This window comes from Monopterus albus, unplaced genomic scaffold (genome assembly GCF_001952655.1).
Source record: "Monopterus albus unplaced genomic scaffold, M_albus_1.0 scaffold50.1, whole genome shotgun sequence".
NCBI classification, from domain to species: Eukaryota; Metazoa; Chordata; class Actinopteri; order Synbranchiformes; family Synbranchidae; genus Monopterus; species Monopterus albus.
Window position 1 is genome coordinate 2,931,328 of NW_018127930.1, and position 16,694 is coordinate 2,948,021.

Sequence of the window (16,694 nt, forward strand, 5' to 3'; positions counted from 1 at the left end):
ACACACACTGTATATATGAATATTTGTAAATAAACCAGCACTAAAATCAAGAAAGACGGACTCCTTCCTTACTCAGATCTGTCCAGTAAAAAAACTCTACTTGATTCTCACCAATACAATTGTAAGATATATAAGCAAGGAAAATAAATGTATTAAGAATAACCAAAGCTCAGTAGTTCTGGACAATCATCAATACAGCTATAATATGTATAAACAAGGAAAATAAAGTTATGAAAGATAACTAAGGGGAACTAAAGGTATGAGAAGTAGCTAAAGCTAATAAAGTAACTAGAGTCTAAAAGACTCAAATCTTACAGTAACAAGGGAAAAGCGAGGTGTACCAGTTGTATGCTTAATTTCTTCAAGAGTAATCCACCCACTTCCTCCACAAATATTGCTTCGCACAACACTTTCCTTAACCTCTGTAGTTCCTTCAAAAATTACCACAAATGCATGCCTAAAGGCAATTTAGTAACCCCTTATAAAAACAGCTCTAAAAATGTCATAAATTCATATTTTTTTTCCACTTTAAACTATCCAGTCTTTTAGAACTACTCGTTCCTGAAATATACATATAAAATATGAATCATATTTCAGGAATTTGTAACCCTTTATTTGCCAGTATGTTTTCATAACCCCATATTTTTATGGGAAAAATATGAAAAATGACAGTAATTTCCAAAAAATACTTTTCAACCAGGATTTGATTATTTTTATTATTAGGCCCTGGGATGGGTCAATGATTGGTAGCAACATTGATTTTGATGCATTATTTTTTTTTTTTTTGGCAGGGGCAGATTTTAAGGCCCTAGGGGCAAAAAAGCAAGCAGAGGCTGCAAATAGAAATGGAGTGGCTCTTGCAGATAAACTTGTGGCACTTACAGCAGGTGCCTACAACCCTCTTTTTTGTGCACAAGTGGCACTGCCGCCTGTCCTTGACGTTGCTCCTCTGACTGTGCCTGCTGGAACGTACCTCAGCATCTGGTCAAAAGGTTCCATCTATCCATGCAGGACCTGCTACATCAGGCTCGCTCCTGCTGCTATCTTCAGAGCTATCACTCTTAGCTCTCTGTCTGCATGACTACATCCAAAGCTTCTTGCGTGCTAAATCTTCTTGCCATTTCGCCAACTAATACTACTCCCGCCAAGCAAAGTCCAATTTTGTTTGGGTTCTTGCTTGTCATCTTGAATTGTTTATAAAATAGATTGCAGCCTTGTAAGAGAAAGGCCTTATGAAGTCCGACACGCAAACGTGCGCGCATGCACGGACGTTATATAGACACGTGAGCAAATCTGAGCAGAAGACTAGAGGAGATAGATGAGCCGAGAGGAGTTATCCGTGCACATGCGGTAGGTTTTGATTCAGATCTTGAATTATAAAACACAGAATATGGCTTTCTAAGACACGAAGTTGGACACAGACACACCCATGTGGTTGCTTTAGCAGCTAGAACTACGTGTGCGTGTGCGAACACGCGCACAGACACATTTACGTAAATGCAATCAGAGCGCACACACAAATCATATTGATATAACACACAACAGTGATGTACACTTGATCATTTTCAGTCTTTCTGCAAGTCACCTTTGTAAAAACTGGAAAGAATAGTGAAATTTGGATGAATTTGCATGCACGGTTTCAAAATGTGCTCGCGTCACCATCTGGTGGTCAACTACTAAAAGTGCATTTTGAGACCCTCTAGTTTAAAATGGTGTATGGCTTCAGGGCATTGAAATATGACATGATAGGATGTATTGGGCATAAAAAAAAGCATTTTTAATGGTTTTCAATGGTGAGTAACAGTAACCTAGGAATACATTTGTGAGTATTTTTTTATTTCAACCATTTTAAGCAAATTTTAAGGAAGTTACAACACAATTTTTAAGTTTTTATAAAATAAATATCCTGTGCCAAATTTGAGCTACATTCATTTAACACAGCCAACATGGCTTGCAAAATAAAACGCAAATGTTACCTCTAGTGCCCTAAAGCAGATAGTCAAAATAGGCTAGTATTTATGAACCGAGTGGCTCAAGAGTGGGTGTGTGAGGTCACAGAGCTGTTTTTTGTTGTTGTTGTTGTTGTTGTTGACTGATCTGGCTAGGCTTCTGACAACTCTGCCAAAAAAAAAAAAAAAAAACATAATCCAAAATGAAATAAAGGTTGTTACTATGAGAGCAAATTCACACAAAGATTTAAGCGATTTACTTAAAGATAAAATGTTTTTTTTTTCCACTAATCAGTTTTCTGCAGGTGTCTGCTGAAGGATACCCCACTGTTTCTCATTTATAAAGACTGCTTCCCTGTGGACGTGGCAGAGAGCTTTGTAGTGTTTTTGATAGTGCATCCTGGCAATGTGTACAAACCTTGCTGGCTTGTGTTCTTGGCTGAACAACCAGTTTTTTGTCACTTGAGACCATCTGCTCTCTTTGTCTTCCTTATTATTTGAAACCACAGGTCTTTTGACAAATGAGAGGCGCTAAAGTTGTGTGTGGTGTACTGTGTGAGCAGTAATAAGTAAGAGTGTAATCTAAAGTTGTGTCCTTGTGCAGGTAGAGGCAGATGATTTTTACTCATTTTCAAACTTATTTTTTTTATTGCTCTTTTGTTGGCTTTTATGACAAAGCCTTTTTGGGCTTAGCCTAACTTAAACCAATAATGTTATAAAATATTCACATTAATAGAAAGTTAAGTTAATGGCTCATGGACATGTATAGGAACGGATATCATCATCTCATCAGAAACCCTTTGTAATCGTATGGTCACTTCCTAGGTTTTACTTGTTTCCAAAGAAATTGGTTTGGCTCGTTATTTAGCTGCATTCAAGCACATCTTCACTGATTTTATGTAATTTGATTGCAATGTATTTCATTTTAGCTGTTTTACATAGTTTTGTTTCATTTGGTTGTTGTTCTGTAAAAACAAAGTATTTGGGAATGTTGGAAGCAATATCAAGGTAACCTCCTGGTAAACAGGTAAAAACGGGTGGAGCGGCCATGTACTTGCAAGGTTTTAATGAGTAAGTAAAGAAGGAGCACACAAGGGCAAAACAAGTGCATTTGATTGCACACTGCAGTTCCATCTTTTGTACTGCATTGCCATGTGTTTGGATGTTGTATCTGCATTCAGGTAGTATCAGTTTAACCTTCCTCAGTAGCTTAAATATGGAACATTTTGTTTTGCATCCATGCTTTTTTAAATTCTCCTAAAACTGTTAAGTGCAGAGTTTTACTAATATGCTAATATATTGTACTGCATGCTATACTGTAAAGACATTGTATTGTTTTTCTGTTATAATCAAAGTCCTTTTGATCACTTGCATTTTATGACTTTATCTCAAACAGGACCATGATGTTCAGACAATGCTGCAGTCATTTGAGGTCAGGTCTTTCCTTCCAATGTTCCTTCTGGTTCTCTGGCTTCTTGTTGTTCACTCTCTTGAGCACAGGTGAGAACACACAACCACACAGGCACATAAATATGAGCACAGGGATTGTGCCCTGTGTTATCTAGTACAATGAAATCATGACATTATTCATTGAAGCATCTTTTTAGAAATAGCTGAGAGCTTCATGTCTCATCTCGGCCAAATACTGTTGAGCAGCAGGCCTCGGTGGTGTGAGTTTCCCCCCTTGTGTTACCATGGCACTCACAGTTTGTCCAATTAGGTTTTGAGATTATGCCTCCAGATGACTACTAACTCCCTGGTGTTCAAGGGATGTATTTTGTTTCTTGAGGGTGTGACTCTTAATACACTGAATGACAGATCTAAGAATGCACATCTAGTTTATTTTATTCGTGTGTGTGTGTCTCTGTGTGTGTGTATGCTGTCCAAAACTGTATTACAAAGTAAATATTCGAAACAAGAACAAACATATTGTGAAGGGCCTGGTGACAGAACAAATAACAAGCTACAGTGTGTAGGATGCGTTTTACTGAGAGTTGCATTAACATAATTGACCTCCGACTGTTTTTTTTTTTTGCTGCTTTTTGAGTTTTTTTTTAAAATTGAAATTACAGTATGAAATGATATTAAATGGCCCTTAATGTAAATCATGTAAATTCTTTTTAGTGTCATTTGGCTGCAGCTCTTGTATTTGTGTTTTTGTTGCTTTCTTCTTGCGACATGCTATAGGAAAGAATCGGAATCAATATTAAATGTTTCCATAAAACTGTCTGCATTGAAACCATAAACTGTGGCTCAGTAAATGTAAAAACAAAATGTTTGTCCTTGAGGATTAAAGGAAGGGATTAAGAAACCACTACCATGTGCCTGTAATTAATTAAAAGTCTTGTCTGAATTTCTGAAGAATTGAGATGTACGCGAGGAGTGCAGGTGATGGTGACGGGCCCGCAGACCATCCAGAAGGCTGTGGGCGCGAACGTAACTTTGGGCTGCAGCTACACACTAAGCCCCTCTGACACTGGAGTGCTTGACATCGAGTGGTCCATGGCCAGGCGAAACACAATGCATAGTCATCAGACGGTAAGGAGCAAAATGAGAATGGTACAAACTATTTAAAAAAAAGTAGGGTCTGACACATAGTGATTATAGAGCACATTATGCTTCTGGGTCTGGGTAATTTTCCAATCATTTCCAGGAGAAGGTTCAGCTTGACCTACTGTGCAGTGATTAAAAATGTTGTGTTGTTTATGTCTCCATCAAAATATTAGTACCAAATTATAAAGCTCTTTCCAGGAAATGTGTGAAGTTATTAGGAAAAGATATGAAAATTATGGAACCATAAAATGAAATTTTCTACACCACATTTGAGCTAGCCTGTGGATGAGCACCTGCCACCTTTTTCATTTCACAGGAATTGGTTATTTACCACCATGAGGGGACCCTTTTTGCCATACATTTACTGATTGGAGTATATGTTAATGCAGCTTTAATTTTATTTAACACCAATTATAAAAGTCTCTTTCAGGATTATTTGTTGACATACTGTATATTTCTCTTATCTTGTTTTCTATCAGCTAATCACCTATACCACAGGAACCGAATACATCCACGACAGTCGAGCTCTAACAAACGGGCTCAGCTTTGCTGCTCGTGATCCCTCACTGGGTGATGCTTCTCTCTCAATTGCTCTTCTGTCACCTGCTGATAGTGGTACTTACCAGTGTAAAGTGAAGAAACCACCTGGACTGGACATGCGCAGAGTGTCATTGGTTGTAATGGGTAAGACCGGACACTGGGTTGCACCTTACTGCATTATTTATGGCCATCACCATTGACAGAAATTTATTTATTTATTTTTTTGATTTTAAGGAAAATGTAGCTACATAATTCACCTTTATATTTTGGGATGCATATTTTCATAAAAGAGTGAATATTTCCTTGTCACATGTCAGTATGCAATACACTTGTACTTTGCTACAAAGTAAATTCAATACCGTAACTATATCAGATATGATTTTATTGTTTAAGACTCAGCATTGTTATAATGATTCAGACGTTTTCTAGTCATTAGTGGTTTATGGAAGTCAGTTTTATTAAAGGTCACATGGATGCCAGCAAGAAGTGAGATAATGGCCCTCTGAGTGTTTGTTGTTAGAAGACTACTTTTAAAATGGGGGCAAAATGTTTTCTAGTGCATCACTCGGTTAATCTGGAAAGTAAGGTTAGGGCTAGTCTAACTCTACGCGTTGTACACCTAACATTTGTCAGCATAAAGTAATTTACTTGATTCGAGTCCATCTCATCTTGTTTGAAGAGCTTGAGCTGTAACTGGGTTGGAGGAAGGTCGCTTCACTAAAAATGTATTTATTATGTTTTTAAGAATGAAAACCACATTGAATAACTTGATACAAAGATGTTTCATGATTGACTAAATAATTGGCCTGGTTTCAAAAACATCCTTTGGGAATCTTGCAGAATCTGCAGTAAATCAAAATGATGAAATACGTGGTCCATCAGAGGATATGGTTTTAAAGGGGTAGTTTTGATTTGATGTTATTTGATCAGTCAACGCTAACCTATGACAGAGCACTGATTTTATTTCTTTTCCCTATATGGCTTCACTGAAATTGATCACTTTTGCAATTAGATTCACAAAATATGCAGTGCAGTGCACACGAAACCTCATCAGTTTTGTTCATTTGTTCAAGGCCCTTATGCAGCTAATCCTCCAACATTTCTTCTTTTTGTAAGTTCACCATTTATGAATAAAATTACCAGTTACAAGTAGTTTCTCAGACCTTTTTTTGACTCTCACACAAAGTGAGATTAAAAAAAGACACTTGCTAAAAACTCTGTCAGATGAAATCACCTCCCCCTTAATGGAAACTAGCAGATTGTTAAATATCCATAGCAAAGCCTTTACATATCAGTAGAGTAGATAGCCTGAGGCTGTTTTCATGCTGACAGCAACACACAGTTCTCACAGCCAACAAGTCATTTTTATAGATTCTTACCTCTCCTGAGCAGCATAAGTGGTTTAGAAAATGCATGAATGAACGGCTGGATAGATTTTCTTGTTTGCCGCCTTTTATCATGTAAAATGAGAAGTGCACTTAAATGTGTGAAATTCAGTGGTTTTCTCCACGAGTATCATATAACGTATGCTGCACCTTAATTGTTACCAATTTCTATCCTCATTCACCTTTTCAAAACAGGACTGTATTATGTTTGAAATCTTTCAATATTGCCATCTTTATCTTATGAGGCTTACATTCCGTGCCGATTGCAATGTGTAATGAAAGCATGCTTTTGTGTGAGCCATTTCTTTTATTTCTGAGTAATAAAAGCATCACATTGTTTGTATGACAGTCTCTATACAGTGTGTTACTGAGGAATCAAAATGGTTTCTCTCATTTTCATCCTAAAGCTGTTTTTCCAGGAATGGAGTGGACATGACAGCATCAAATGATCTATTTGGTGTATGATTTCAGCAAAGCCGTCTGTGCCTAAGTGCTGGGTGGAGGGAGGGGAGCTGGTTGGCGAGGCTGTGTCTCTGCGCTGCAAGTCTGAAAAAGGTTCCACTCCCTTAAAATACGCGTGGTGGAGAGAAAGTGCAGACCCCATCCCCGCTGCAGCCCCCATCCCTGCTGCAGCCACACAGAGTAAGTATGACCTCTGCTGACGTCATGATGCTACTACACATCAAAGAGAATACGTGTGTGTGTGTGTGTGTGTGTGTGTGTGTGTGCTGGAGTGGGGGTTGGTTGATGTTGTGTGAGGGAAAGCTAAATGAAAACCCTCTTTTTTTTGAATGTATACTAAATTCTTATTATTTTTAGCATTGTACTTATTTCAAGATGTTGGAGTATTGAATTTGATAACATACCATACAAACATTAAAAAACCCAAGAAAAAACAAATTCAAAAGAAGTAATGATTTGCAGCACAACACTAACTGTGCTGTAGATTATTTTCTAGGACATTGGTGCATAGATCATTCTCATTTTCATTGATAATTTTCATCATTGATCATTTCATTCTTTATTGCACCAATGTTCCGAAAGGTTCAAACACTGATTACTGTAAATTGCATTGATCAGTGTCCTCTTGCAGCAGGACATGCAATAACTTTTGTCTGCAGACATAATGGGTGGAACAAATGTAAGCAGGTCTACGCCTAATCGGCAGATTTTCTAGTTTATACAATGACATTCAAGCATTTGTAGCTTAATTGTCATCTATATGTAGTGAAACCACCTAAAAATCCAAATTAATGTATATTCATGTGTTAATCTGTGTTTTTGGGTGTGTTCTCTCAGACAGTTATACCGGGGAGCTGAAAATCAGCAACCACGCGCAGAGCTTCGCAGGCACCTACCTTTGTGAGGCAACTAATGCTGTTGGAGCTGAACACTGCAGGGTCGACCTGAAAGCAAACAAACGTAAGAGAATGCACCCCCCCCCACGAATATTCCTGTCCCCAAACATCACACATGATGCATGCATGCATGCATGCAATCATGAAAGGCCTAGATTTCATCTTTTTAAGTTTTCTCTCTTTCTAGTTGTGCCAGTCTCCTCATTGCTCCACTTCTCACACACTGGATTTTAATCACAGTAACATTGCATAATCATCCTTATTATGTTGTCTAATGATGAGTGAAACTCACAGTCAATGACTAGAAGTAACTTTATTCACAGACGTTTGGGCGTCACCTGTTCATTAGCAGCTTCCTGCTGTTGGGTCACACTGAAACAGATCTGTTGCTTTATACTGTATTTGGGACTCTATTTCAGTAGTCCCTAACAGCTAAGTGTAAACGAAAAAGGCAGCAGCAGCAGAAAATAACTGGACCCCATCAGCTTTGATTACAGTAGCTGTCAGAGAGTATACTGTCTATGTAAATGGTTGTTCTTCATTTAAATGGAACTCCAGGAATTCCCTTGAAAGAGGACAGTCCAGTACAGTAATACCACTGAACAGCTCTGAACACAACAAGAGAAAAACCAGAGCTCTGTCACAACGAATGAATCTAGTGAGTGTGGTGAGCATCAGCCAGTGATTTAGTGTACTATTAGAGAATAAATCATCTCTGGGGTTAGACCTAAACAAGCAATATTTTATTCTGTGGATCCATAAAATGAGTTTTTCTTTTTGTGCTTCATGGTTTGTGGGGCAGACCCCCATCTTACATCTTGTCAAGCCTATAACTCTTGGTGTGAGTGCTCAGATTTTTGGCTTTAGGTAGCAAATCATTCAATTTATTTTCTAGTGCAGGCTGCTGTCCCAGAACAGATGTTCCAATGCTGAGGTTTGGGACATGCTGTGTGAGGCAGATTCTTGCAGTTGAATTACTGAAAAAATAGACACGCAGACATAAAGCTAGAATAAGGGTGCTGTTTTGGGAAATACGCTTATTTTGCTTTCTCTCTGAGAGTTGGATGAGATGTTTTATACTGTGGAAGTAGTCCAGATATGACCTGGACTATTTCTTAGACTGGCACACTAACTGCATCCCAAAATAAGTGAAAGTGCCTCAGTCCAGAGTTTATACCTTGTGATGGACCACAGTCCAGGCGACTTCTAAGCCCATTCCTTCTCTTAGCCTAGGTGTTGTTTATGCTCACTACTAAAAGTTGCTTTCAGCACCTTTGTGACTAGCTCTTAAGAGGAAATTTTTACTTTTAGCACCATTTAAGATGACTCTTGGTGGTAAGCTCTGGTGAATACAGCCACTGGAGTCTTGGCATCACTTACTGTGGCTTGATTCAGGGTAGTTGATTGGGTCTACTCTATTTTGCCTTATGTGTTTAAAAAAAAACAAACACTTGTATTATATGCTGAGGATTCTACAGTGGTTTATGCATCTAGTGACTGTACTAAATTAACTGAAGTGAATTAATGACTGTGCTTGACTGGGTTAACAAAAATAAATAAATAATCCAAGTCTATGATAATTAAGAGTAGATGACGGCTATCTTATTCAATTACATCTCTCAATACTGGGCTAAATTGATCAGATTAGATAATTGGGTATTGTACTTGATCAGCATCTTTCAGTACTGACGGTGTTATAAAGACAATGCTTTAAGAGGTACTAGGAAGTGCTCTTTCTGTGTCGCTCCATCAATAATGAGAAATTAATTACTGCTATCACAATTGAACTATTGTTCAGTCATATGGTCTGTTGCTAATAAGAAAGACCTTTAATAAACTACAAGTGGCTCAGAATAAGGCAGCAAGATTGGTGTTAAGATGCCTATATTATACTAGATCTATTGATATGCATAACAGATTGTCCCGCTTTCCTCTCAGTCAGGATTTGTTTTGATCTACTTTTATTAACTTTTATTAATCTGTTAACAGATTGACTGTGTCTTTATCTGAACAACTGGAATATCTGACTCAAATTCACAATTATTCAGCACAATCTATAAGAAATGGAAATGTAAGAATTGTATACATAATGGAGTAAATAATGGAATAAACTCAGGGAAAGAAAGAATTAGCCAGTATTTCTACTTTTACAAAATACCTAAAATTACAGTTAACCTGACTGAATATCCTTTAGGTTAGAGACTGCTGTTGTAAACTTTATGATGTGTAATTTTTGAACAAGTGGATCCCAGGAAGACTAATAACCACTGTTGTGGTAGCTAATGGAGATCCCCATAAATAAATTAATAAACAAAATAACCCTGAGGCTGCAGGGCAACCTGCAGGGACTCCAGTAAGTTACTACAGCTAGCCAAGAAACAGTCACATTAAACCACAATGTAATATTTTTATACTTTGTTTTATATGACTTAACCAAACAAGGTGTGGCATTTTTATTAATGTGCTTTGGAGGCACTAGTTGTCCACTTTATCTGTGTACAGAGCCAGACTAGCCATTTCCCTGCATCCAGTCTTTGTGCTAAGCTAAGTTAACTAGCTGCTGGCAGCACTGTAGTTTTATATTTAGCATACAGATAAAGGGCATCATCAATCTCAGGGCGATATGTGTTGATCTATTCCTTTAAAACATAGCAGCTTTTTTTAAAGAAAGATTTAGCAATACATGATGTTCATTGTACTACACCTGTAATGAGGAGCTGTGAGAAAGCATTACTTAACCTTAGTGTCTTACTGTAAGCAAACGATAAAAAGTAAGAATAAAAATAAGAATATTTAATTGTTTATACCTCTCTGTCATTGAGCTTCTTCATACTGATTTCACAGCTCCAAACAGAGCAGCAGTGATAGCTGGCACGGTTGTGGGTTCTCTACTTCTCATCTTCACCGGGCTTCTTTACTGGAAGCTGAGGAACAGACATCACTATGAGCAGGAGTCCTCCAATGAGATCAGGTACAAACTGCAGCTCCAGCACAGGTGTTGGCATTTTGATGGTTAGGTAACTACTGAGTGAGTATATGCTTAAGATCCTAGTCATTTTTCTAACTTACTGTAATTAAATGCTAGCATGCTAATGATAAATGGTGGCCATGGAGTACCTTAAACTTGAGCATCTTTTTGTCAGTGCAAACATGCTATTATGCTGGAGTTGACACTCATAGTTCAGAGCACTTCGGTTCTTATGTACAGCCTGCATGCTCATAGCCTTCATATTTACATTTGAGAGTAGCTGAAGTTTGACCACAAATTAGATAATCAGTTTGTCTGGTTCCATCTGTGGGCAGTGTGGTAACTGCAGCGTGTTCTTTCATGAATATATACAGTGGTGTGAAAAAGTGTTTGCCCCCTTACTGATTTCTTATCTTTTTGCATGTTTGTCACACTGTAATGTTTCAGATCGTCAAACAAATTTATATATTAGTCAAAGATAACACAAGTAAACACATCATGCAGTTTTTAAATGAAGGTTTTTATTATTAAGGGAAAACAAAATCCAAAACTATAGAGCCCTGTGTGAACAAGTGTTTGCCCCCCTGTCAAAACACTGGTTTATCGCACCTGAGTTCAATTTCTCTTGCCACACCTGTTCGCAATCAAGAAATCACTTAAATAGGACCTGCCTGACAAAGTGAAGTAGACCAAAAGATCCTCAAAAGCTAGACATCATGCCGAGATCCAAAGAAATTCAAAAACAAATGAGAAAGAGAATAATGGAGCTCTATCAGTCCGGAAAAGGTTATAAAGCCATTTCTAAAGCTTTGGGACTGCAGCGAACCACAGTGAGAGCCATTATCCACAAATGGCGAAAACATGGAACAGTGGAGAACCTTCCCAGGAGTGGCCAGCCGACCAAAATTACCCCAAGAGCGCAGCGACAACTCATCCAAGAGGTCACAAAAGACCCCACAACAACATCCAAAGAACTGCAGGCCTCACTTGCCTCAGTTAAGCTGAGTGTTCATGACTCCACCATAAGAAAGAGACTGGGCAAAAATGGTTTGCATGGCAGAGTTCCAAGACGAAAACCACTGCTGAGCAAAAAGAACATAAAGGCTCGTCTCAGTTTTGCCAGAAAACATCTTGATGATCCCCAAGACTTTTGGGATAATACTCTGTGGACAGACGAGACAAAAGTTGAACTTTTTGGAAGGTGTGTGTCCCATTATGTGTGGCGTAAAAGTAACACCGCATTTCAGAAAAAGAACATCATACCAACAGTAAAATATGGTGGTGGTAGTGGGATGGTCTGGGGCTGTTTTGCTGCTTCAGGCCCTGGAAGACTTGCTGTGATAAATGGAACCATGAATTCTGCTGTGTACCAAAATATCCTGAAGGAGAATGTCCGGCCATCCGTTTGTGACCTCAAGCTGAAGCGAACTTGGGTTCTGCAGCAGGACAATGATCCAAAGCACACCAGCAAGTCCACTTCTGAATGGCTGAAGAAAAACAAAATGAAGACTTTGGAGTGGCCTAGTCAAAGTCCTGACCTGAATCCAATTGAGATGCTGTGGCATGACCTTAAAAAGGCAGTTCATGCCCGAAAACCCTCCAATGTGGCTGACTTACAACAATTCTGCAAAGATGAGTGGGCCAAAATTCCTCCACAGCGCTGTAAAAGACTCATGGCAAGTTATCGAAAACGCTTGATTGCAGTTGTTGCTGCTAAGGGTGGCCCAACCAGTTATTAGGTTTAGGGGGCAAACACTTATTCACACAGGGCTTTGTAGTTTTGGATTTTGTTTTCCCTTAATAATAAAAACCTTCATTTAAAAACTGCATGATGTGTTTACTTGTGTTATCGTTGACTAATATTTAAATTTGTTTGATGATCTGAAACATTACAGTATGACAAACATGCAAAAAGATAAGAAATCAGTAAGGGGGCAAACACGTTTTCACACCACTGTAAGTTTAAGGAAGGGTGGGAAAGTTTAACGAGAACTCTGTTGCTGGAATGTGAAAACAATGACTGCAGGTAGAAACATGATCAGGGAAACTCTACCTTTGTCATCAAAACACCTGCTATAACATGAGGTCATGTATTTTGAAGCAGTTTACTGCATGATTATCTAAAATATTTTTGGGATCAGAGATCTCAGCTTGGCTGAAAGAAACAGAGAGGGATATGGAGTTTTGTTGTCAACACTTCAAAATTCCATCAGTGTGGAAAAGACACATCTCCCACTGTACACTGAAGGTTTCAGTTTGGATCTGACCTACTGATTATGTGTATCTTTGTCCTGCTACGTTGTTTTTGTCATGTCAGATCAATGTGGCTCCCATTAACTTTAGTCTCCACATTGCTATTTCCATTTACACCCACTGTCTGTCATCTGCTAACACATTTGAACATGGAAGCCTGTGAGCACTCCTCTTACAGCAAATGATTAAACCCAATCAAACCCTCGTTCTGGGAGGATGACACCATGGGGGGAAATGTTAATATGGGTTATATTAGTAAAGCTGTGGGTAGTTTTGAACCTATAAATCTGAATTCAGGAAGGACAGACAGTGATGGGTTGTTCTAAGGGAGGGTTCTGCAGGCAATCTTGTGTTGACCTATCAATACATGTTTGGGAGGTGCTGCCCAGCAAAATTTCTCCTGCTGATTTTTATGTTTTTGTACTCATGTCTAACTACAGTGAGCAGAAAGGAAAGCAAAGACTTAATTTAAAGTCGGATCATCTGCTGGCCACATCTTACCACACTTTTCAATATTTAGTAGCTATATATGATGTAATTTTGTTATGTTTTATGAGGCATAAGCATTTGAATGCAGCTTTGATAAATGTGCATCTAGAGAGCTGAAATCATGTTTTTTAAAGGTAAAATATATTTCTTAGTTTTAGTCATATTCCAAAAGAAATTGGGCGTTGGGGTGTGTCAGTCTCTGTTTGTTTGGCTGTGTTCCATTTGGCTATGTTAGAATGTTGCTTGTTACATAGCAGCAAGGGTGTGGAAACTCTCCTGAATGGAGCAGGCAGCAGAAGGTACCGATAGGAGATTGATCTTCATCATCTGATAATGTTAAAATAGGCTGTACTTTCATATTAAGGGAACATGATGTCTCTCCTTTTGAACACAAAGAGAACAGTCTACATCACTGATGGAGATACTACCCCAAATACCAGGGCACCATATTAATATCAGGTGTGATTTTATCAGTTTTTCATGTTATTCAACCATGATTTTACACAATCTAGGTCAAAGAATGAACTGTCAAGTTCAGCAAGATTCAGATTTCCTATCTGCAGAGGTTCTGATTCATAATCAAATGTTGTGGGCTAGGATATGGTGCTCACATTTTCTGACCGAAAAGATGCTGCTCTTCACCGTTCAGTTAGATTCCACATGATATTTTGTTGATGTGTCACAGTTTATCCGGTAGCTTCAGGTAGGCACAAGCAACATGCACCATTTCATGTGCTGGATTTAAATGGAACAGAAGCCACACCCATCTGGCACAAACTGGTATCTTTGGTACCATGCCAGTTGGTACCATGCCACCAACTTCTAGTGTTTTTAAAATGATAAAGTTCCAAACCATATGCCTTCGCCAGACACTGCATGTTAATTTCTGTCTCCATGGTTGGTGGCAGTAATGTGCCATTTCCTTGTTTGACAACTGCCGTAAAACATCAAGAAGAAGACCATGAAGACGGCAGATGGGCTACAATACAACAAATGTTGCCATGTTGCCATGTTGCAATTTTACAGTTGTTATTACAGTGGATCAATGTAGCTATTGTACACTATGCTGTGAGATCGGGCTCCGTGCTGACAATGGCTGCAGCCAGAGGCATTATGTTTTTGGGTTCCATTTGACCCATTCTTGTGAACATGATATCTCAGGACCGCCTTGAGGGAATATCTTCAAATTTGGCACAAGTATTCACTTGGACACAGGGATGAAACTGATTAGAGTTTAGTGGCCAAAGGTCAAGGTCACTGTTACCTCGTGTTTGGCTCATTCTTGTGAATGTAATATGTCAGGAACACCTTAAGTGAGTTTTTTTTTTTTTTCAAATTTGGCACAAATGTCCACATCTCACATATAAACTGATTAGATTTTGGTGGTCAAAGGTCAAGGTCAATGACCTCACATCTGTGCTATTCCTGTGAGGTTGACTGGCTAGCGGAGGCATACCATTGCAAAGCAGTCATTCTAGTTTAACTCATTGTTTTGGTTTTCTGCTCTGTTTAGGTTCACTGTCACTGCTTATCTTCATTTGTAGCAGACAGCTGTTTTTCAAGTATAGCACTGAATGCTAGAAGTGGACATCTGGTTCTGTGATTTACTATGTTTTTATATCAGCCCTTTCATACAACTATATCAAATTATACATCTTGTATATTTTACATGTGAAAAGTTATCAGCCATCTGTCTTGCTGTCACTTCTCTCTTTGTCTCTGTTTTTTATACTGTGCCACCAGCCCAGTTTGGCCCATCAAGAAATTCCCAATAGTCACTCTGCCATTGTCAGTCATAACTTGACGGTGATAAGCCATTTTCAGCAACAACTCCTGATTACCTCTTTTGTTCATGATGGACATGATTCATAGTTACTACTAAAGCAACTAACAGGCTTTGTCATTTTAATGTTAACGTTAATGTTGTCTCATTTTTCAGACATTTGTCATTTTGCCAGACACAGATGTCTTTTATGTAAATGTTCGTGGTGATATTATTCAGATATGACAGCATTTTTACAGACAGTGACACAATTAAAATGAAATATTTGGCAGCTGAGTTGCATGAGAGGGAGTGGTAGCACCAATGAAAGGTTTTAAAGGAAAATGATGATGCTTTATTCCAGGCAGTGTTCAGAAGGTTACTTTTGAAATGCATGGGTGGTATCATAGTTAGGAAACATTTGGAACCACAACAAAAACCTTACAGAATTTGTCTCCATCTAAAAGAAAATGTATTGGTTTGAACTTCTATATGTGAAAAAATGTCAAATAAGTAGCATGTACATTAAGTGCATGATATGGACCCATAGGGAATGTTAAATAAATAAATCTTTCCATCTCCAACAATATTATCTCTGTTTTCACGTGGTAAAGTTATACCTTCACCACAAATGCACAGCCCAAATGGAAAGCTGACTGTCACAATTCGGTTCTGCTGTTTCCTGTCAGGCTTTTATTTTGATTCTACTTCCTGTTTTGTTTCACCATAGCTTAGGTCTTTTTACTTTCTTCCTTACTAGGATTAGTTTCACCTGCTGCTTATTACCTGCACCTGTGTTCACCTCTATTTAGGCAGTGTCCTCCCACAAGGATGCTGCCAGATTGTTCTAGACCCCCAGCTCTGGCTCTCCCGCATTTATACCTTGCCTGATTCTCTGTTTCTCTGTTTCTGACCTTGGACCATGTTTTGCTAGTTATGCTGATGTGCTTTCAGACGGTGTCTAGGCCATTCATTCATTCATTTTCTACCGTTTGTTCCCACGGTGGGGGGCCGGAGCTAATCCCGGCTGGCCCCAAAAAGTGAAAGGATTTTATGGAAAGAGCAATATTAAATCACTGGAGGTTAAGGTTGCCTTAACTAAGATTTAGCACAAATTCTGATAAATCAAGGAAAATATTGTCTAGACGTCCCTCTGAAGCAGCCTTGCTCTGTTAAAGGCTCAATCCGTAATTCTTATTCCATAAATTGAGCTAAATCCGCCAATTAATAAAAGAGTTAGTTACACTAGTGAAAAAAACTTAGACTTTGTGATCATAACTGCAGCCACCGTGCTGCCCTTGCATCTAGGCCAAGGTTAATTAAATCAGACAAAGGCTGCAGGCAGGGATGATTATTATTAACTGTAATGTTAATCATAATATTGTCTTAATGTGAAATGTCATGTCAAATTGTTCTTAGATACACACCACTAATCAA

General features: G+C 38.5%; 1 protein-coding gene across 4 annotated transcripts in view; it reads left to right on the forward strand.

The window, feature by feature from the left end:
* LOC109960731 (coxsackievirus and adenovirus receptor homolog) overlaps nucleotides 1–16,694 on the forward strand; it is a 68,806-nt gene that overhangs the window by 44,871 nt on the left and 7,241 nt on the right. For 2 of the 4 annotated variants that reach the window (XM_020601022.1, XM_020601023.1), the window contains 5 exons: nucleotides 3,346–3,449; nucleotides 4,312–4,487; nucleotides 4,982–5,186; nucleotides 6,899–7,069; nucleotides 7,727–7,849. In XM_020601022.1, coding sequence (XP_020456678.1) covers nucleotides 3,350–3,449; nucleotides 4,312–4,487; nucleotides 4,982–5,186; nucleotides 6,899–7,069; nucleotides 7,727–7,849 — 775 coding nt within the window. In that variant the 5' untranslated portion in view covers nucleotides 3,346–3,349. Of the gene's footprint in view, nucleotides 1–839; nucleotides 1,351–3,345; nucleotides 3,450–4,311; nucleotides 4,488–4,981; nucleotides 5,187–6,898; nucleotides 7,070–7,726; nucleotides 7,850–10,629; nucleotides 10,757–16,694 lie in introns of those variants that run through there. The other 2 variants (XM_020601021.1, XM_020601020.1) reach the window with 2 other exon arrangements.